This window comes from Sminthopsis crassicaudata, chromosome 2 (assembly GCF_048593235.1).
Source record: "Sminthopsis crassicaudata isolate SCR6 chromosome 2, ASM4859323v1, whole genome shotgun sequence".
Classification (NCBI taxonomy): Eukaryota; Metazoa; Chordata; class Mammalia; order Dasyuromorphia; family Dasyuridae; genus Sminthopsis; species Sminthopsis crassicaudata.
Window position 1 is genome coordinate 384,460,259 of NC_133618.1, and position 22,011 is coordinate 384,482,269.

Below are 22,011 nucleotides of genomic sequence, written 5' to 3' on the forward strand. Positions count from 1 at the left end.
TATCATAGCTATCCTCATAGGATTATTGATAAGAACTAGAAGGGATCTTGGAGAGCATCTAATCCCACCCACCTCCTTATTTTATACATGAGGAAAATAAAACTGAAAAAGGTTAAGAGGCTGAGATTTTCCAAAGATGGTTGGGAATGGAATTTGAACCCAGGACTCCTGGTTCCAGAGCCTATGTTCTCTTTCTATTATAAAGTACTGCCTCCTGATATTATTATTCTATAAAAAATGAACAAGCTGAATTTAGAAAAGCCTGGAAAGATTTACATGAACTGATGCTGAATGAAGCCAGTAAAACCAAAAAAAAACCATTGTATATAGCAACAAGATTATGTGATGATCAACTATGATAACCTTGGTTCTTCAAAACAATTCATTGATCCAAGGAAATCCCAATAAACTTTGGATGGAAAATGCCATCTGCATCCAGAGAGAGACCTATGGAGACTCAATGTGGATCAACACACACTATTTTCTTTTTTTTTTTTAATAGTATTTTACTTTTCCAAATACATGCAAAGATAGTTTTCAACATTTACCTTTACAAAACTTTGTGTTCCAAATTTTTCTCCCTCCCCTCCATCTTCCCCCTTCCCAAGACAGTAAACAATCCAACATAAATATGTTCAATTTTTCTAATTATATTTGTCATGCAAGAAAAATCATATAAAAAGAAAAAACTACAAGAAAGAAAAAAAAACACAAGTGAACAAACAAACAACAACAACAAAAAGGTGAAAATACTGTGCTTTGATACACATTTAGACTCCATAGTTCTCTTTCTGGATGCAGAGAGCATCCATTTCTATCCCAAGTCTATTGGAATTAGCAATACTATTTTCACCTTTTTTTTTTCTTTTTTTTTTCTTTCTCATGATTTTTCTTCTTTTTTGATTTTTTTTCTTCTCCCATCATGACTCATATGGAAATATTTACATATGTACGTGCATAACCAAAAAGCAAAAAAAAAATTATATAACAGCATCATAGGACTTAGAGTTATAATGGGCCTTAGTTAGTATCTAGTCCATCCCCCTCATTTGTATATGAGACTAGTAAAAAAAGGGAAGTCACCACATAGTAATAACAGTTTATATTCACATTCTTCGGTCCACAAATCCAGGACTACACCACACTTCTACCATTTAAGTTTGTTGTTGTTGTTGTTGTTTTATCAGATAAGTTTTGATGGGAATTTTATCTGCCTCAAAGACTTATTGAATAACTGTGTGAACCTGAGCAAGTTGTTTGACCTCTTAACCTCCATTTCCTCATCTATAAATTGGGGATTATAAAAGCACCTCCTTTACTAGTTTATTTTGAGAGTCAAATGAGATAATATATGTAAAACTCTTCACACAACTTTAATAAAGGACTATATAAACATCAGTTCCTGATACTTTGAATCCAAGCATGATCTGTAGTGGTGTGATAGGGAAAAAAACTTTCCAAATGAGATTATTATCAACAACAAAATTATCCCTCAATGTAAATTCTTATTATGGAAAAAATTGAGAATTAAAGAGATGGTGGGACAGGATCACATAACAGCCCGTCGCTGGCTCAGGACCTACCACTGGTGCCAACCAATAAGTTCCTTTATTATATGCAGAACTATGTGGAGGGCTTTGGGAAACATAAAAAAAAAAAAGAGTTCGGTTTCCACATCTGAAAAATAATGTGACAGGGCTACAGCTAAATGACCTTTACATCAGCTTTATATTATTTGATACAGATTCCTTCTAATTCTGACATTTAATTTTTTTGGATTCTGAGTTCCCTCCAGCCCTAATATTCTGTGAATCTGTTATTGCAGAGCTTTTTTCCGCTCTTAACATTCTATATTTTGACCTGCCCAGGATAAAAACAAATCTTAATCTGACTCCCTGGCTGCTACTAATTTTTAAAATATGTTATATAACTATAATATATCTGTAGTAGCCAATCTGCTAGAAAAGACCATGAAAAACGTGTTTAATTAGTAAATAACTTTGGTTACCATGGGTTCACTTTTTTTAAGGAAATTTGAATTCCATTCTTGGCCCTCTTATATAGTTCCTTCCAATATGTAAAATTAACATTTCCAGATATCAATCTGCTCCTACAAGCACATTTTCTCCCTCCTCACATAGCAGTGTACAAATTTCTTGGCTCAAAAACAGAAATTTCCGTTGCCATCAGGAAAGAACTTGTCTGATGATTTAGAAATTGCCTGGTAATTCATATAGTTGATCATTCGTGCCATGACATAAGGCATCAATACAAGCAATAAAAAAATCTTAGACATGGTTCTCAGCAGATGAGATATGTTAAAAAACTAGAAGCAATGTGAACTAAAAATTGAAACCAATTTATTATTCCTTAACTCATTTTTCCCCTCACTTGTGATGAATTAAACAGACCCCATTGTGGTTACTTTGACTTTTGACCTTAAGCACTGATACCACTTTATTCTGAAACACACAAGTACTCTCTTTTTCATGGTGTAGTGAAAAGAATTCTGTCCTGGAAGTGAAAACTCCTGGGTTGGGTTTTAGTCCTGGCTTTGTCACTAACTCCCTTTGGGCAAATTACTTATTCTCTCTAGAGTTTAATCTCTTTGCCTGTGAATCAGGATGTTAGATTAAATAATTTTAGTAGTTCCATTTAGTTCTAATTATCTGTGATTATGATTCAGATCAATACATATGAGCCCCAGATCTTCACTTTAAACTAAAGTGAAACCGTTTTTAAAAAACTTTACCACTTTAAATAAACTATGTTTTGTTTTATAGCTGCATGAATATAAATCCTCATCCCATCGTATTTTTCGGTTGAACAACATAGCAAAAGCACTTAAGTTTTTGGAGGATAGCAATGTAAGTATTTGTTGTGTTTGGTGTCAGTCTCTGTTTATACAATTTCAAAAGGAAAGAAATGTATTTTACAGCTTTTAGAAAACTCCAAGAGAAGGGTATGACAGGAATCTTCAGTAATAATGATGCTTCATTTTTTGAATACTTAAAATCAATGTAGAATCTCATTGATTTGCAGAATATTACCTAAACTTTTCACATACATTCAAATAAGAACTCTCTTTCAAACCTAACATTTTATTATTCAATCTTTTTTTTTTACTTTATTGTTAAAGTTCTCTTTCAAATTATTTGCCATTTAAAACTGTTATCAGGCATACTCTTCCATTTTATAATGGAAAATATTATCCCAATGACAGATTGGCTGGTTGCCAATGAACAACCTAAGTTAAATATCAAAAAGCTAATCAAAAATAAGCTGACAAGTAGCTTATGAGTTTTTGGTCAATAACCACCTATGAAATGAAGAAAAATTCAAAATAAGTATTATGTGATTCTTTTACCCTTCTGCAGTCATTGTGGCAGAGTTGTGGAAGTGGGTACAATGAGTGCAAAAACTCATGTTTTGTGGTAACAAAGAACTAGAAATAAAATGTCACCATCTGTTGGGAAAAATGATTGAACAAATGATGGCATACAAATGAATGAAATTTTAGAATTCAGTAACAAATTATTGACATGAAAAACTTAGGGAAATTTAGGAAGACTTTTATGAACTGGTATTGAATGCAGTAAACAAATTCAATAGAATGGTTTATATATTGGCTAAAATAACGTAATAAAAAAAAACAATTCTGAAGTACAATAGTACTTTGATTAATATATTGACCACTTGGGACTTCAGAATGTTGTAGAGATATTGATCTTAGATGTAGAATGAGATGTGTGTTGTCATATATAACCAGTTTCCAAAGAATTGAATTATTTTGCTAACTTGTACTGTACTTTTGTTATAAGGGCAAGTGTGGGGTAGAAGAGATAGTCGTTAGAAAATGACAGTAATTTCCTAAAAAGAACTTTAATAAAAATTACTTTTTAGAAGTGTTCATGATACACAGGATATACACAGATGTGAATTGTATATTGTTACAAAATTTTTTATTTCTTCATCTTGAGTCAATTTCCTAATATATATTTTATCATTATCTCATCACTTTTGCATTGAAAACTACTAAAACATTAACATGCACATTTAAGTTCTTTTTAGAACTGTTCCACTTCCTTATTCTCAGCAGTAGATGTTAGTATATAAATGATAACTATTATTAATTATAACTCTTAAACAGCTAAGTTTTTATTTGGAAATAAAGAGGAGAGAGGTGAAAAGAGATCAGATGAAAACACAGCAAAAAAACCAATGGGGAGTTTTAACATGATGATGAATGGAGCTTTGAGGGTAGCATTAGTTATCGAGGAAAAGTCACATTCAATGAAATAGTTAATAAAAACATTTATTTGGTGCTTTAACATTTATCCATATTACTATATTTGGTCCTTAGGATAACTTCATGAAATACACAGGTATGAAAGTATGACCTACCTTTTGCTTCATTAAGGATATTGAAAATACCAAACAGAAAAAAATATATAAAATATTTTATAATTGTCAGCATACTTTGCCTCACATAATTGCAATATATTCTTATGCAATAATATAACTTTTTTTGGTCCACTTGTTATTTCTAAATTGTGCTTTTCCTTGTCACCCCTGTAAATGCACTGTATACCCACATGTACATTGAAAATCTGATCTATTTAACCTCAATTCTGTATATAATCTAATTCAGTAATCATTTGTGTCTACAACGTTAAAATTTAGTAGAACGTTGACTCCTTAAAGGCAAACAATCTCCTGCTTTTCTATTTGTATTCCAAGTGTACTGTGACTATTATATAACAGATAAATGCTTTTTGGTTTATCTCTTCAAGCTCTAGTTGCTTCTTCAGGAAATTGGGGATAATAATATTTATACTCATGGACTCTCAGAACTGTTTTAAGGAATGGAATGAATTGTAAGATGTTATAGAAATGGGAGGTACAGCATAGTATTGCAGGAAAAGAGATTTAGAGTCAGAGGAATCTATAAGGCAGAAAACTAATGTAGAATCAGCTCTGTCACTTACCACTTCTATGACTTTGGATGACACTCTCAGCCTCAGTTTCCTCATCTGTAAAATGAAAGGAATGGGCTAGAGATCTCCAACAATTCTAAATTTATGATCCCATGAACCACTTTTGGAGTTTATTCTAAGAGGAGGTTCTTAAATTCAGGATTAGATTGAATTAAGTAGATGGTCCTGAAGTCTAAATTTGAAGAGTTGTGATTCTGTCTCTAAACCTCCCTTTGAATTTATATATAAGCCATTCCCCTGAGCCTTACAGATATAATCAGTTTGAGATATATCTTATCAGTTTGATCTGCCTATTCACTCTTTTCGATTTATTTTGCCCTGCAAATTTTCCTAACTTTTTCTTGTTTACCTTGCTTCATCTTGCCTATTACCTTCTTTTCTTTCTTGAGTCTTTTTCAGTTTTTACTTCCTAATCATCTTTGATTGTCCTCAATTGTATTTGACTCTTTTCTTTCAATATAGCAGTATAATCTGGGCCTAGCAATTGTTCTTTTCAAATTTTCTTCAATTTCTTCCAAAATTTCTACTCTAAATTCAACCTTTGACCTACTTCACTGATTCAAATCCAACCTATACAAATTACTCCCATAATTTCCTTCTTAATTCTTTTTCCCCCTACTCTTCCACCAACCTCTTCCTACCAGAAGCCAAACATTAAATGTTAGTTAACATAATATTAAATTATTAGGTGTTGCTTATGTTAATTTAATGGTGAGTTTTTGTTTTGTTTTGTTTTATAATGGAGGGTAATATAGCATAGTAAACTAAGAGCTAACCTGGAAATCTAAAAAATTTGGGTTCAAGGCCTACCTGATATATATTAGCTTGTATGATTCTAAAAAAACCATTCAACCACACCTCTGATACATATTAGCATGTATGATTCTAGATAAACCATTCAACCTTAGAGTTCTTGAGGCAACTCTTAAATTACATACATTATGTACAAGATGCTGAGATTTTTTACAGTGAAATCTCAGGTGCAGTTCCTATCTCTTGGAGTACAAGGCATACCACCTCCCTTTAGTACTCATCTGGTCTCCATGAGAATTAAGTACTGAAATATAACATCAGTTTGGCATGTTAGATGCCCCTGGGGATTCTTGTATAGCACTGAACTGATTGGAAGAAGCACATTCCACAATTGTATTCAACACAAATGTAATCAAAATTGCTAATTTCTTTAATCTCATTCTTCCCTTTCTTCTAGGTAAAACTGGTTAGCATTGATGCAGCTGAAATAGCAGATGGAAACTCTTCTTTGGTTCTTGGATTGATATGGAATATAATCCTCTTTTTTCAGGTAAAATCATTTGTTTTCATTAATTGGAGATTGTAAAAAAAAAAACAACAAAATTTCATTTCTGACAGATTGTGAATTCTTCTGTTTACTAACAAAGAATAACACAAGTCTAGTTTATTTAAAAGCTGAGTTCAGGGAATATTTGCTGTAAAGAAAATACCATCTGTGCTGATGGAGATGAATACTCACAAAGAGCAGAGAATCACAAATCACTGGAAGTGAATAATAAAGGTTACTAGAATACCGCACCAGTCCAATTTAACCTAAAGAAATAAATTAGGTTGTATTTGGGTTTTTGTTTTGTTTTGTTTTGTTTTTTGCTTGTTTGTTTTTTAAGGGTAAAAAAAAACAAACTAATTCTAGAGAGCCTCATATTCCTTTTGAAAATATGTAAAGGAAGTTGGGAAAATAAGCCTTTCAGGAAAAATATCAAACTTTGAAGTGCTGAATTTTTCTCTGGAATTATTCATAATTTAAAAGAACGTTCTTAAATTGTCTATACTAAACAGATTCAGACCACAATTTAAGTAATGTCAATTACTCATGGCAGTGACATAGAGAATGTAAAACCTTATTCTCCTAATGTAATCTGGTCTGTATCTTGGAAATTTAGATTTTATAAAACAGAAAATGTGAGATCTGTAAATTCTGAGAAGACTACAATGGCTGGAAGAGTTTGATATTTATAAAAAAGTTCTACTAAAAGTTATTTCCCAGAATGAGGTACTATTACAAGTCACATATTTATTGGAAAAACTTGTCATTTTAGAAGTAGAATTGATGCTTTATCCTTTAATTATCTACACAAAAAAGTTAAACAAAGAATTTCTTAATTGACTATTAACTCCAGAACCTCCTATCATCCTTCAATCCTCTCTCAAAGTCTCATCTTCTCCAGGTAAAGTGAAACTAAACATAGTAGCCTAATGTAAAAAGACCAGCCATAAAGTCGGTGTTGATTCTGTAAAGGAGTTTCCTCTGGTTAAATATATTTTATGTGTATGATTTTAACCATTGAGCACTATCATTATTAAGATGAAGCCAATTATATACTTAATAATTCACATTTATATAATACCTTGAAGTTTACAAAGAACTACCTTAACAACAGCTCTGTGTGTTCTTAATACAAATATTATTCTCTTGAGTCACAGGACTGGATAAATGTCCTAAAGGACATTTGTAAGAACCCTTCACAGTGTCCTTCATATAATAGGTCCTTAATTTGTATTGATTATCATAAACTCCCAAAGAAGGGTTTCTAAGTTCCCTTTTTAAGTCATTTTTATTATTGTTAATGTTATTTCTCAGGTTCCTATTGGGTATTACTGATCATAGAACCAGGATTCAACCATACCAAGTTTCTGATTCCAAGGCAGTTGCTCTTACCACTACCCTAAAATGTCACTCACCATATTTCCCATCTCCCAAAATTGTTTTAAATGGCTTTAAAGCACTTAGAGAAATAAGGACATTGGTCCTAAAAGTGGAATTTCTGTGGGATGATATAAGACTCATTCTGAAATTTTTTTTCTTCCTTCAGATTAAGGAACTCACAGGCAATCTCAATAGGAATTCCTCATCTTCCAGCTTGTCCTCTGGCACTCCAGGCCCTGACTCAGATTCATCCCTGCCAATGACTCCCAAAGGAGAAAACATCGTGGCTCTGACAGTGAAGGATCAGAGAAAGGCCATCAGGACCCTTTTAAACTGGGTCCAAAGAAGAACAAGAAAGTAAGTTCCCTTCTTTGTGGCCCCCTTACTATACTCTTAAGTTCTTTGCTTTTTATCTGATTTTACAAGCTAAAGCTCAGCTTCACACTTTCAGCCTGGACAGAAGCTCTAGAAGAAAAATTATCCCTGTTAATCAAGGAAAAAAGGAATAAAAGATCCTTGGGATGTGCTCATTTTTAATCTGTTCTTGGTCTTCAGAGTCTTTACTTTTTTGTCATACCACAGTACACAGATCAGCTTCTTTTTCCTTCACTAGCCTTAGTCCCATCAAACTCTTAAAAATTAATTTTCCACATCTATAAAATATGAGGGGTTTTGATTCAGTGATCTCTAAGGCATTTCCTACCACTACCCTTCTGTTTTTCTGATCTTAAGATCAATCCCATCCCAAACATTCTGTATTTGGTATTTTAAATGCATGAGAATCAAAGTTATTCTATCAGTGAAGTTAAGCAACTTATAATTTTTGAATGGAGGAATTACATGACCAGATTTATACATAAGGAAGATAACTTTAGAAACTTGGAAAGAATAGATTAGAATCAAAAGAAAGTATAGATACAGAGACTCATAAGGAGGCAGTTTCAGTAAGTACAGTCCACTTCATGAAATATGCTCATTTGCATACCTAAAAATTTAGAATTGGAGTTTATTTGGCTTCTGTGTCTGTGACATTTTGAAACTCAGAAGCCAGGTATATTGATGTGTGTCCATAATCCCTGTAACTGGGCAAGGTTGGGGCTAGTAGATCACTTTAGTTTCAGAAGTTTTGAGCTGATTGGGTCTAATAATGGTTGAGCCCTTGAGAACAGTGTGCCACAACATAGTACCTAAGAGGAGACATAATGATCCAAGTTGTAAAGGGAAGAAGGCAAAGTTTCTGTGCCAGTATGAAGAAAATGATAAGTTCTGTGGGCTATTGTCTGGGTGAGATAGGAAGACCTAATCTCAAAGTAAAAAAAAAAAAAAAAAAAAAAAAAAAGGCAATAACAAAAAACACAAAAACAAAAAATCCTTATACTTACTTCATTACCCTTTGAGGTGTATCATGTCAGTTTTGCCATCCCCATCTTATAAATGGGAAAGGCCCAAAAAAGTGAAATGACTTGTCCACAAACATAATAACTGTTAGATCTGACACTCAAAACCTAGGCCTCCTGACTAGGGCTTTTTACTCCACAAAATGATTGAACAAAATAGAAATGCTAATATTTTAGACAGTCTAATGTGGAAGGATGTTGTCATGTTAGGACATAAAGTTCAAACACTTTCTATTCAAAGGTGAGGTGGGTTAAGTTGACAGCAGCTCAAACAATGATGTATCCATTGCTTTCTAACCATATTTCTTTCTATTGTTATTGTTTAGATATGGAGTGGCCGTACAGGACTTTGCAGGCAGCTGGAGAAGTGGTCTTGCTTTTCTCGCCATAATAAAGGCCATTGATCCCAGCTTGGTTGACATAAAACAAGCCTTGGAGACTCCTGCCCGGGAGAACCTGGAGAAAGCCTTTAGCTTAGCACATGATAAACTTCACATACCTAGACTTCTGGAGCCAGAAGGTAGGAGTGTTAAAAACAAACAATTAATGGATGGGGACTGAGAAAGCATAATAAGTAAGCTTTGTGGTGTTCACTTCAGAGGTAATGCTTAAAGGTAAATTCCAAAACTGCTGCTAAAAGTCTGTATTTAAAATTTGAAATTAATCTCTCAAAGCAACCTTTTCTCACCTGTAAAATGAGAACATTGGGTTAGATGATTTCTTAAATTCCTTCCCAGCTCTCAATCAATGTTCTAATGAATCTGCATCTAAGTTGAGGAACTTGCACTAGTAGATGCTTAAGGCCCTTCCTATCTCTGATTATCTGAGTTTATTTTAATTTTTGTTTGCTTACCATGCTAAATATGTGTGCATTTCTTAACAGATATAATGGTTGAATCACCAGATGAACAGTCGATCGTGACATATGTGGCACAGTTCCTAGAGCATTTCCCCGAATTAGAAGGAGTATGTATTTTTTTTTCCTTTTCTTGGCTTCTTTGCCTGCCTTTCAAAATTCCTTTCTTCCTAAGTTTTGAACTTAGAGTCAGGAGAGACCTGTGTTCAAATTCCAGCTCCTGTAATTAATTGTGACCTTAGAAAAGTCATGTCATTTCTCTGAAACTCAGAAAATAATATCAGCATTTACCTGAGGGTTTTTGAAAAAAAAAAAAACTTTTGTAAACCTATAAAAATGTGAATTGTTTATTTTTCCTTCTTTTTTCTCGTTTATTCTTTATTTTGTTCTCTTTTTTCTTCCTTTTCCCTTTCTTCAACTTCTTTTCTTTCAATTTCTTTTTTTAAAATTCTTTTTTCTTTTTATTCTCATTTTTCTTTTCCCTCTTTCCTTTCAGTCCTAATTTAATATTTCAGAGTTAATCACTGGTAAAGCTGACTTTGAGCTATACTCTGAAACATGTAACCGATAAATTCATAGTCAGAAGTTTCAACTAAGTCTACACATAATTGCCCTGCCAAGGTTCAATCTCCCTTTCTGCTATCAAATATCACTTACTACATTTTTCACATCTAAAAAAAGTAAGACCAAAAAAAGCAGTTTACAGAATCCAGGCGTGTTCATTCATTCTGTGAAATCCTGTATTAGTAACTACAAGCTGCATATCACATTTTACTGAAATCCATTGAAAATTACAAGACAGCTGCTCACTTGGAGAATAAGCCACAGCTGTCTTGTTTACTTCAAGCTGAAGTAAAAATTGAGCCAGACCCTTTATATTCATATTTAATCAAGAAGATTTAAAGTCTGTTTAAAAAAAGTCTACCCCAATAGACAGCGAACTGGGAAGATCTCGATTAGAATCCTGGCTTATTACAAATTACTTGTGTGACTTGCAATCAAATCATTTCACCTTTCTCTCTTTTATTAAGAAAGCATTGGATAGCTAAATTCTAGGGGTCTATGTAGAACTAAATCTTATGAAATTAGAAAAGACATGCCCCCTTGAAATCTTTTTATTAGTCACTATTCTGCTCAAGATGGAAGGTAAACCACGGATTAGAATTACCATTGTCACAGATATAGTCAAAATTCATCAGATCCTTCAAAACTTACCATGGAGCAAATGACCAGACAGGCATTAAATGTAGACCAATTGAGTTGAAAAAAGACCTTCATATTAAGTCTGGAGAAGAATAGGCTGAGGGAAGACATGAGCTCTTCTGTTCAGTAGCTGAAGGACCAAGATTGATTTTGCTAGTTCCCAAAAAACAAATCTCTAATTATTATTGAAGTTATAGAGAGAAAAATTTTGATTCAGCAGCAGGAATTGTCTAATTTTTTAGAGTAATTGCTAAAGAGAATGAATTCAGAATTGGAAGTCAATCAATAAACATTTATTAAGTGCCCATTATATGCCAAGCATTGCACTAAGCACTGGGGATATAAAAAGATGCAAAAGATAGTCCCTTTCTTCAAGGAGCTAATAATCTAATGGGGAAGACAAGAAAATATGTACAAATAAGCTATATACAGAATAAAAAGGAAACGATTCAGAGAATGAAGGTACTAAAATGTTTCCTGTAGAAGATGGGATTTTAGTTGGGACTTAAAGGAAGCCATTATCAGATGGAAATAAGGAGGGAGACCTTTCTATACAAAGCAGACAGCCAGAGAAAATGGCCAAAGCCAAGAGACAGAGAATCTTGTTTGTGGAACAACAAGAATATTAGTATTATTGGATTGAAGAATATGCGTTTGGGAGAGCAAGGCTATGTCATGGAGGGATTTGATTGCTGAACAGAGGATTTTGTATGTGATCCTGGAGGTGATAGGAAACTACTTAAATGTGTTGACTAGAGGTGTGGGGAGAGGTCAGATTGTATTTCAGGAAAATCACTCTGGCTTCTGAGTCTTGGCAACTAGAAGATGTGGGAGGGGAGAAATAGTGGAGAGGTAAGGATGATGCCTCTGTTGTGAGCCTGAAGAAATGGGAGGATGCTATTGTGCACTACAGTAATATGGAAATGAGGGTCACGTGGCAGGTTCCTATGGGTCCCAGATAAAGTCAGCAAAGACTACACTGAGCCTTTATTGTCCTGGGCAGTGCCTGTTTGAATGGGCCCTTCATCCTGTCCATGCTTGCAGCCACTGCCCCTGGTCCCAGCTTCCCACTCTGTTGGGGCCAAATCCTACCTTCCTGTGCCAGGGCCTGGGTGATCCTTGCTCTCCTTCTCTAGGACTTGAGCATTGCCACAGGCCTGGCCATTGCCTAAGTGTGCTGTGCCAAATGCTCTTCTAGGCATTACTACTTGCTGGGGGCTGGACCACAGGCCTCAGCACAACTAACAGCTACCAGTGCTGAAGTCTTGGAGCTGCCACAGTTTCCTCAATCCTCTCCATGTTCAGTGTCAAGGATTGCATTCTCCCTACTCCCACACTAAAACACAGCTGTAGGAGTTGCCATAAGCACTGTTGCTGCTGCTTCTAAGCTGGGGCCTACATTGGACCCTATTCCCTAAGAGTTCCTCATCTGTCCATCTCTGGAAATCCCAGAGAGAATGAAAGTTATAGTTCACTGTAGTGAGAGCAGTACCTGTCCTTTAAAGCTTTTAAAATTGATGCTATTTCCCCCATCCCCATCCCCATCCCTCACTCCCAAATCCTCAATAAATAACCCGGGGTACATTTGGTCATTTGTCCTTAATCCCAATTCTGGAAGGTCTCTAGGTTCCAATGGAGAATTAAGCACTCTATTTTCAAAAGCACCAAATTTCAAACAAAGCACACCTGCTACAGTTCCCAATGGCCTCCCAGATGGCACATAAAAATGCTCAAGCAGTTCCTTCAGCCACTCAGTTTCTGGACAGTTTCAAAATTCTACTCTTTAGGGAATTCCCTGCACTACCACAGCTGGTGGGTCTGGAGATCATTGTCATTTTTAATACAAAAATTATGCAAATTCAACCAACAACAATTTAAAGCATTTACCATCTTGAAAACACAGTCTTTAGTCACATTTCTTAAAGAGCACATTCATGTGTCTCTAGTTGCTGACCCCCTGTTGGGAGTTTACTCTTGAATGGCCCTAGTATGACTCACAATATGGGGCTAGCAGTACATGTAGTGTGGACATCACCAAAGGCTTACTTACCTGTACTGTGGTGGGATCTTGAGGTAGCCATCATGGTTTTACACCAAGTGTCATAGGCCAAGCCTGACTCAGGCTAGTCTGGTTATACAGGTTTGAAATTAGAACAGACTGAGAGATTTATAAACCACATTACTGTAAACAAAAGGACGCAAGGAAAGTAATAGTCAATAAAGAAAAAAGCAGTTTTGCATAGCTTTGCTGTCTCCATTCTGGTCTTCCTGGTCAGTTGGCCAGAAATCTGAGGGAAGAGAAGTTGACTTCTTCATAGCCTTAATTTTCGTCCTCTGCTCATCAGGAAGTTTCATCAATAGTCCAAGATTTAGTCCTCTTGTGCCAATTAAATCTCAAAGACTATTTCAGTATTTTAAGGGAAATTTTAGACTTGCCTACATGACAGATTGTTCTTACTACAGTTGCCATGTGAAAATAAGTAACTAGTCTTGATAAGTAAGTGCTGACTAGTTTAAATAGGAAGGTATTTATTGAAGCAGCTACATGGCATCCTTGATAGAATGTTGTATTTAAGAGTCAGGAAGCTCTTGAATTCAAGTCAAGCCTTACATATTTACTAGCTGTATGTTACCTCAGTTTCCTCATTTACCTCCCAAGTTTGTTATAAGGATAAAATGAGATATCATTTGTAAAGTATTTTGCAAAACCTTAAAGTGCTATATAAATAATGTTGTTATTAATGAACCTCTCTTTCCCAGAAACATACAATATCTGTTCTGTATGTTGAAATACAACCTTAATGGCATAATCACCAACTTCTAAAATCATCAGCTCAGCTTTAATTCACAAAATTCAACTTGACCAGTATGTCTTAATCACTTATAAGGCAATGAGCCATATGTTTTAGATGCAAAGATAAAATAATAAAGCCCTCATGCTAATATATTTTACCTGGCATATGTTTGGATTGGGGGATGTAATTCAATAGGTACTCACATATCTAACATAAGACAGTGAAGGGACCAAGATACCATGGTACATTGATACCCTCTCTTGCAGTTTATAAGAGTTGTCTAAAGAACTGTAAAGTTACCTGCCCAAGATTATAGAGCTAGTATGTGACATATGCAGGTCCTTTTGACTTCAGCTTTCTAGCCACTGCCATACAACCTTTCATTGTGTAATAATAATAACTATAATATATAATATATATGTATAATAATATAATATATAATAATAATAACTAATAACTGATTTGTATTGTACTTTACATGCACAAAGCACTTTCAATTCCTCTTTCCAAAAACCCCATGTGGAAAATGCTTTAAGTATTACTACTCCTATTTTATATTAGAAGAGACAAGCTAAGAAAGATTAAAGGTCATTTAACTAATAAACATAAAGATTTAAACACATGCCTTTTTGAGTCCAGTTTCCAGTGTTCTATCCACAGTGACATGCTGTCTCTATCAATAAAAATGGAGGTATTTGGAAGTTAAATATGAGTTATTTGGGACAATTTGAGTTTGATGTCAATGAAACATCTATGTGGAAAAGACCAGCAGGAAATTTTGGTGCCAAACTGCAGTTCAAAGGAGAAATTAAGTCTGAATATTTAGATTTTAGGAGTCTTGTATATAAAAGTAATTCTTGAGCTCTTTAGGAATAAATGAGAACACCAAAGGAGAAAGTATTGTGGAAAAATAAAAGAGGACCTAAGATAAAATTTGGGGTGTGCTCCCAGTTTGAGAACAAGATGGATGGTGAATCAGCACAAGAGACTGAGGAGTAATTGTAACTGAAACTAGGGAAAAGAAAGAATCCAGAAGCAATCAGTAGTCAATAATAAAAGCTAGCATTTATGTAGAACTTTAAGGTTAGCAAAGTGCACTTTATATTTCATTTGATCTTCACAACAAATCTGTGAAGTAGGTCCTTAAATCAAAAGATATAGCAAGTTTGAAGGAAATGAGGGCCAAGAAAAGTCCATCATTGAATTTAGCAATAAAATCACGATATTTGAGACACTCATTTCTTTAAAGTTTTGGAAGTTGTGTCATTGAAGGCTATAACCAGGATTCAGCAAATCTTACACTTCATTATCCTGTGACCAGACTGACCTGGAAGTACAGATTTAGAAAGGAGTGCCTTGCTTTTTTAAAGAACAAGAAACCACAACTTAGTAAGGGAAAATTGGAGCTCAAATTTAAAAAAATTACAATCACTATCTGGTAGTTTCTCTCTGAACCTCAGATTTTGCAGCCTCTTCAAAATAATCATAAGATTTTCATTAACTGAGAACTTTTTGAAATATTCAGTACAACCAACAAGCATTAACTCCTTACAATGTAGGAAATGCTGTATGAAACCATGAGGAAGACAGAAAGTTTTAGTTATTGTTCTCATGGAAGCTTACAGTTTAATTTGGGGTATATAGGAAGAAATGGGACATGTGACTCATCCAATAATAACTAAAACATGTAGCCCTGGCTTGGCAGCCATTCCCAAAAAAAGAGGGACAGAATACTTGAGATAAAATACCCTGTTGCTCTGGAAGAGTGGGCTGACCTTAACTCCCAAGCTCTTCCTCTTCCTCTGTCTCCAGCACGCACAAACATTTGAAAACTGATTTGTAGGTAGAATTTAGAAAGGAACAAGAAACATGAGAAGCCAAACAAGTAGAAAGAAGGTAGAAGATAAGGAAGAGAACTCCTTGAGGGAATGGGACACATGATATATAAGAGCTTGATAGAGGGTCCGTACTGATCTTGTGCTGCCATCACAGCTCAAGTTGAGCCACAGTGCCAGTGATATGCAGCTCCATGGCTTCCAAAGAAAGGACTAATCTAGTGATCCCTTCTACCCAGCTCCCCATATTGCTCATCCTTCTTTTCTGTTAGTTGTGAGTTTGTTATATTACTTTCAACTTAGATTTATAAAGTCCTACAGGCCAACAAATGCCAGGTTATGTATATATTTTGTTTATAGCTTACAACTAAATGATAAGGGAACATGTAAACTGTTTTAGGGAGATAGAAAATTTAGTTCTGACTGAATCCTAAATTTCAGGAATTAGTCCTGAAAGCTAATTTAGAAGAGAGGACAAAGTGGAAGAAGATTATTTGTCTGTTATAAGCTTGACATATGAATTCATAGTTATGGTACAATATAGTTATAGTACAGGAGAGTCAAGTAAGGGGGAGGTTTGTATAATAACTTGAAATGAAAAAGCAAATAGTAATAGATTAGGGAAGACATTAAATGTCCAATTAAGGAATTCAGATAAGTTTAGGTAAGGAGCTCAGTGCCTAGTATATAATAGGGAGCTTAATAAATGCATTATTGATTGAATGATGAGAAAGAGGAGCTTTAAAGTCTTTATTCTGTAGATGAGAAAAGGAACTTTGAAAGAAGTAGAGTCATTTGAATTCTCTCCAAATCTGGTTTTTTTAAAATTAACATTATGAAAGGATTAGACTATGTAACAATTAAGATATCTTCCAGCTCTGACATTTCTGTGATTCCATGAGTCATGGAAAGAACACTGGATTCAGACATTTAATTATAAAGGGGACCTGCCTTCAAATCTTGGCTTGATCATTTGCCATATATATTAATTTGTACAAGTCTCTTTTCAGTCTTGTCATCTACAGAGTAAAGACTTTAAAATAGAACTTTAAGGTCTCTCCTTGCTCTAAATTCTTCCACATATAATCTCTCTGCACTTGAATAGTTTCTTCTTTAAAAGTGAGGGGGAGATGGGAGAAGGGCAAGAATTAATAATGCATAAGGGCCCTTTCTGCTCTAATACTCTTATGTTTTATATCAACTATAAAGCATCCTTCATAGTATCCCATAATTGTTTGCAGGAAGATTTCACTGATCCCGATAAAGAGATTCCTATTGAATCTACCTTCGTCCGTATCAAAGAAACTCCTACTGAACAAGAGAGCAAGATTCTCCTTCTCCCTGAAAAGGGAGAACATACATATACCATTAACTGTGAAACCAGCCAACCACCTCCTCCAATAATATTTGTCTCAGATGCCTCAGAAGTGGGAAAGGAATTGATCCCAAGTGAATGTCCCAGTGAATCTTCTGGCCATCGGCGTCCTGATAGCCCAAAGAACCAGCTATCCCATATTGCTGAGCAGGCATTTCCAGGAGGCTTAAATAAGCCAAGTGACATTAATGAATCAGTATCAGAGCCATCTATTTTACTACCTAAAAAGGCTGGCCACAGGCCTGACTCTCTGCCAATTAAGAAAACAGTCCATTTTGAGTCAGACATATCTAGAGATGCTTCATGCAGTAAAGACATTTCCTTTAAAAGAGACTCAGGGAAGATTAATGAGCCATTGAAACAGGATGCTTCTGTATCATCATCTGGAATAAGTAATAAAACAAAAGCCAAAGAAGGACGTATGAAAACTTTGGGCTCAGCTCTCAACAAAATCCTGGATGACTATCCTTTGACACATAAAAAAAATACTGTTTTTTCAGCTTCAGAGGTGTTACCAGGGACTACTGAAAGGGAAAATGTCAAAACAAACAAAGAGGATATTAGCCCTCATTCACTGGAAGTCAAAGATCAAAAACTGATTCAAGAGACTCTAGATGAAGCTGCAAAGTTTGAAGAGATGACATTGAAGACTCTTAAACAAAGCACTGAAATAAAAGGCTTGACTGAGGTCAGCCAAATCCTCCATGACAAAACCTCTTCCCCTAGTGAGAAAAATGCTTCTGATAAAATTTCGGAGGCAAATGTGGAACAGTTGACCAAAAAAGCATCTAAATGTCGTCGTAAAATGAAAGATTCAACTACAGACAAATCTGACACTGACATGCACAGCTCTAATGGAAACATGATTGATCCCAGTGATCATTTGTCCCTAGCTTCCCCTGACAAGGATATCTATAATTACATTTGGAACCTACAAGAAAAACATTTAATGACTGAACTAGATAGTTGTGAAAAGGCAAAACAGAAGTCTGTCCACTTTGATCAAGAGGAAAATACTACACCTGAAGATCACCTTGAAAGTCAGGATGATCTGGATGATGAGATCTCTACCCCACTTAGTAGCAGCATCAGTCTTGAAACTCTTGGCAGTCAAAGTGAAGATAGTCTTGACTTTAAGCTCTCTCCACCTTCTTCAAAAGTCTCAGTGATTCCCCATGACCTTTTCTATTACCCTCATTACGATGTTCCCTTATCCGCTGTTCTAGAAGCCTACGTGGAAGACTCTCATGGCTCTCAGAATGAAGAAATGGTTCCGGAGAAATCCACAGAAGATGCTCAAGAACTTGACACCAAAGAGAAAGACCCTCAAAAATATTGCAAGAGCAAACCTAGCTATTCAGTGACTGAAGTGAGGGCTGACGACCAAAAGATGGATTCTCCTGGTCACCCAAGTGAAACACAGCCATCTTCAAAAACTGTTGAGGCAAACGGCCATGTGGAACATAAAGAAAAGGAACCTTCATATAGTGGATCTGTGAACAGCTCTCAGGTATTTATTTGATAGGGATTTCAGTGACCCTTCCCAATCTTGTTCAATTCAACAGTATCTACTATGCATCTCGGGTCCTGTGGGAAAGATATAAAGATGAATAAGACATAGTTGTATGTATACAGTTTTATAGCTAAGTCTTAATTAGTGTGAACAATGAATCTCCTAAAATGGTCACATATTTGTAATATTTAAAGTTGTAATTATATGAAACATGATCATTGGGTCTATTGTGCAAATTTAAACAATGTGGGGGATTCATTATTCAGGCTAATCCAGACCTGACTATCTGGTCAGGGAATAGTGAGGAGGAACTTAAAAAGAGAGACATCATTATATTACTAGACAGGATGCGAAAGCTTGAGAAGAGAACTAGAAATAATATACTAGAATACTGAGGATGGGAAGAGATTATTTCTTGTCTGAGGGCTGAGGGGAGGGATGACTTCAAAAAGGAGGTGAAATTTGATTTGGCCCCTAAAGGATGGTTAAGAATTAGGTAGACTTTGAGATTGGACAAGTTACAAAGATAAAGGTTTTTGGAGTCCATTATCTAATTAAGCATCAACTAAAAGATTTAACCTGGGCCTTGAAATTGTATATAAGTAAAAGAAAAACTTCCTACCTGTAGTCTGTTGAGCATCCATTTAACTAAAAGACTGGTTCCTTTCATTACCTCCTCAGAAACAGGAGCTGAAGAGTTAAAAGTCTGAAGTTTTGAAGGTTGAAGAGATGTTATATAGAGACTATATCTGACTGGGCCCAGGATGGCTAAAAGAGAAGCCACATACATGCTTCTACTTATAGTACAAACTTTATGTAGATCAGCCCTAGAATTTAGGGCTCCTCACCAATTCTCAATCAGCTTGTCAGAACACTAGTTCTTTTCAGAGTCAATCCAGGGATTTTTGCCATTAGACTCAAACTTCTGTTTTTCACTTAGTTTCCTGTAATATAATCAAAAGAGAGTTAACAATGAAGTTCAGAAGCTCTTTTTTGAGTCCTGTTGCTACCATTTACTAACTTTGTGATCCTGGGAAGGTCACTGTATTCTTTAAGCCTATATTTCCTCATATTTAAAATGGGGACAGTAGTATTTGTACCATCTACTTCATAGCATCATCATGATTTCCAGAAAGCACTTTAGAAAGTCTTACTATAGAAATGTGAGCTGTTACTATTGCCCTCTAAATTGTTACCTATTCCTTAAATCCCCCAGCTCAAGTCTGAGTATCTCAGATCTTCCTCCCGAATTATCTGGACTTCTTAATACTGCCACCATTTTTAGGTATCCTGGTCTTTCATTTCTCCTTTTTCATTTCTTGCTCCTCAAGGCTGTAAAAGTATATTTCTAGGTTTGAAGGACAAGATAACATAAAAATTCTAAAATAATATTCTAGGGCAAAATAATTAGAAGTTCATATAAAATAAATTTTCACTAAAGCCCTTCATTAATGCATCATCATAGTATTGAGGGGGGATCTTTGATTTCCAAGGCTATTTCAGTGGGATTAAACTCTGTCAAGTTAGAAATGCCTTAAGCACAGTCCCAGCAATAGTGTATGTATGTGTGTGTGTGTATGTGTGTGTGTGCATCATGCACACACATTTATGTTTTCTCTGAAGACTACTTTAAGTTCAAAAAAAGATCATCATTAGATTGATTATGGTGATGTTCTAGGTCTCAGCAACTCCTGAGACCATCCTACTAAGATGATCTGTCGATAAAAGATTCACACATCCTTGATGAATTAAAGTATTAAAGGAATCCACCCAGTATTAACCTGAATAGCATCCAAACTTTTTACCCTATTCCTTAGCTGAAATTAAACATACTTATACTTAGTCTGGATCATCCTGATTTCCCCCTAGGCAGAAACATCTCTTTCCTCTGGGTCCCTCTTCTCTTCAATACACTCCCCAAATTGGACAACCTGAACTCTTTGAATCTATCTCCTTAGTTCATTTTGTAATGCAAGATTCAAACAATGAAGTGCAACCTCTTGACATAATTGTAAACTTATAATGTTCTACCTACATTAATTCTCTCAACTCTTCCCTATGCCTCCTAAGAAAAACTTAACACAAAATACATATCATTTTCCCATCAACTTCAAAAGATCAAAATTCAGCCCAACACACAGATCATACTCTGAATTTGCAAAAGGTAATTACTTTCTATATGTGCTCATTAATTTGAACTTCACTAATCTAAAATTTAGAACCAACATATATTTAACTGCTTACTTAGTCTGTCCTAGGTACTGTGACAGTTGAAAAAAATTAAGTTATGCTGTAATCCATGACCTGAAGAGGTCTATAGGTAAGTTGAAGAGGTGATCAACAAAACTATAAGAAGCTAAGTAATGATTTAAGATGACTGTATTGGAGATAGTCACAAGGTATAAAGATTCAGTTAATTGATTGCTCAATGAATGATATGTTATGTTTAGTTTCTAAAATCCTAAGCGGGGTTAGATCAAAAACAGGAAAAGATATTGGGAATGTAGTGATAACAAAACAAAATAATTAAAAATGCCAAAGAATCATAGGCCCTTAGATTTGGAAAGTTCTCAACTAGTCCTTGAATAAGGGACTCACTCTATAAGAGCTCGAACAAATGGTTATCTACTTCCTCTTAAAGAACTCCAATGGAGAAGAACCATTCATTTAGTTCTAATTCATAGGAGACTTTGTCTTCCAGTGAGCCAAAATCTACCCTATCCCAGATTTCTATTAATTAATTCTTGTTCTCTCCTTCGGAGCGAAACAGAACAATTCTGGTCCATGATAGTCTTTCAAATACTCCAAGATAATAATTTTTTCTGGCTTAAGTCTTTTTTACTAGAAGCCTTCTACCCCAGGCTGAGGCCCCAAGATAGATTTGTTTTATTATCAACAAAAATTTGTATTAAGTTTCTGTGTTTAGAATGCTGAATGAGCAACTAAGAGGAATACATAATTTAGAAAAGGACTCATTATCTGGCTCTTGGAATTCATCTTCTTGTAGGGAAATAAGACAAACATGGATAACTATTATAGGAAATATACAAAAATTATATTTGAGAGTCACAAAATAGAGCCTTTGTTTAAATTTTTAACCTTATATACAATCGAATTTCTAATACTGAAGCTTTCAAATAATAACATGATTCCTATTGACATGATTCCCAATTTTTGATTTGCAAAATATTTTTTCCCCACAACAACTGTGTGAAGGATATAATAGATATTATCTCATAATGTGGTATAATGAAAAGTTCCCTGGATTTGGAGTCAGAAGACTTGGTTTCAATTTCAGCTTTGCTTTTTATTATATATATATATATATATATATATATATATATATATATATATATATAT

General features: G+C 34.9%; 1 protein-coding gene across 2 annotated transcripts in view; it reads left to right on the top strand.

Annotated features, from left to right (window-relative positions):
* CLMN (calmin) overlaps nt 1–22,011 on the top strand; it is a 158,145-nt gene that overhangs the window by 116,773 nt on the left and 19,361 nt on the right. For both annotated transcript variants that reach the window (XR_012486627.1, XM_074291380.1), the window contains exons 4-9: nt 2,784–2,867; nt 6,208–6,300; nt 7,844–8,034; nt 9,401–9,594; nt 9,958–10,040; nt 17,005–18,648. Coding sequence is in view for 1 of the 2 variants with exons in the window: in XM_074291380.1 (XP_074147481.1) it covers nt 2,784–2,867; nt 6,208–6,300; nt 7,844–8,034; nt 9,401–9,594; nt 9,958–10,040; nt 17,005–18,648 (2,289 nt within the window). In the remaining variant the exon portion in view is untranslated. The remainder of the gene's footprint in view (nt 1–2,783; nt 2,868–6,207; nt 6,301–7,843; nt 8,035–9,400; nt 9,595–9,957; nt 10,041–17,004; nt 18,649–22,011) is intronic.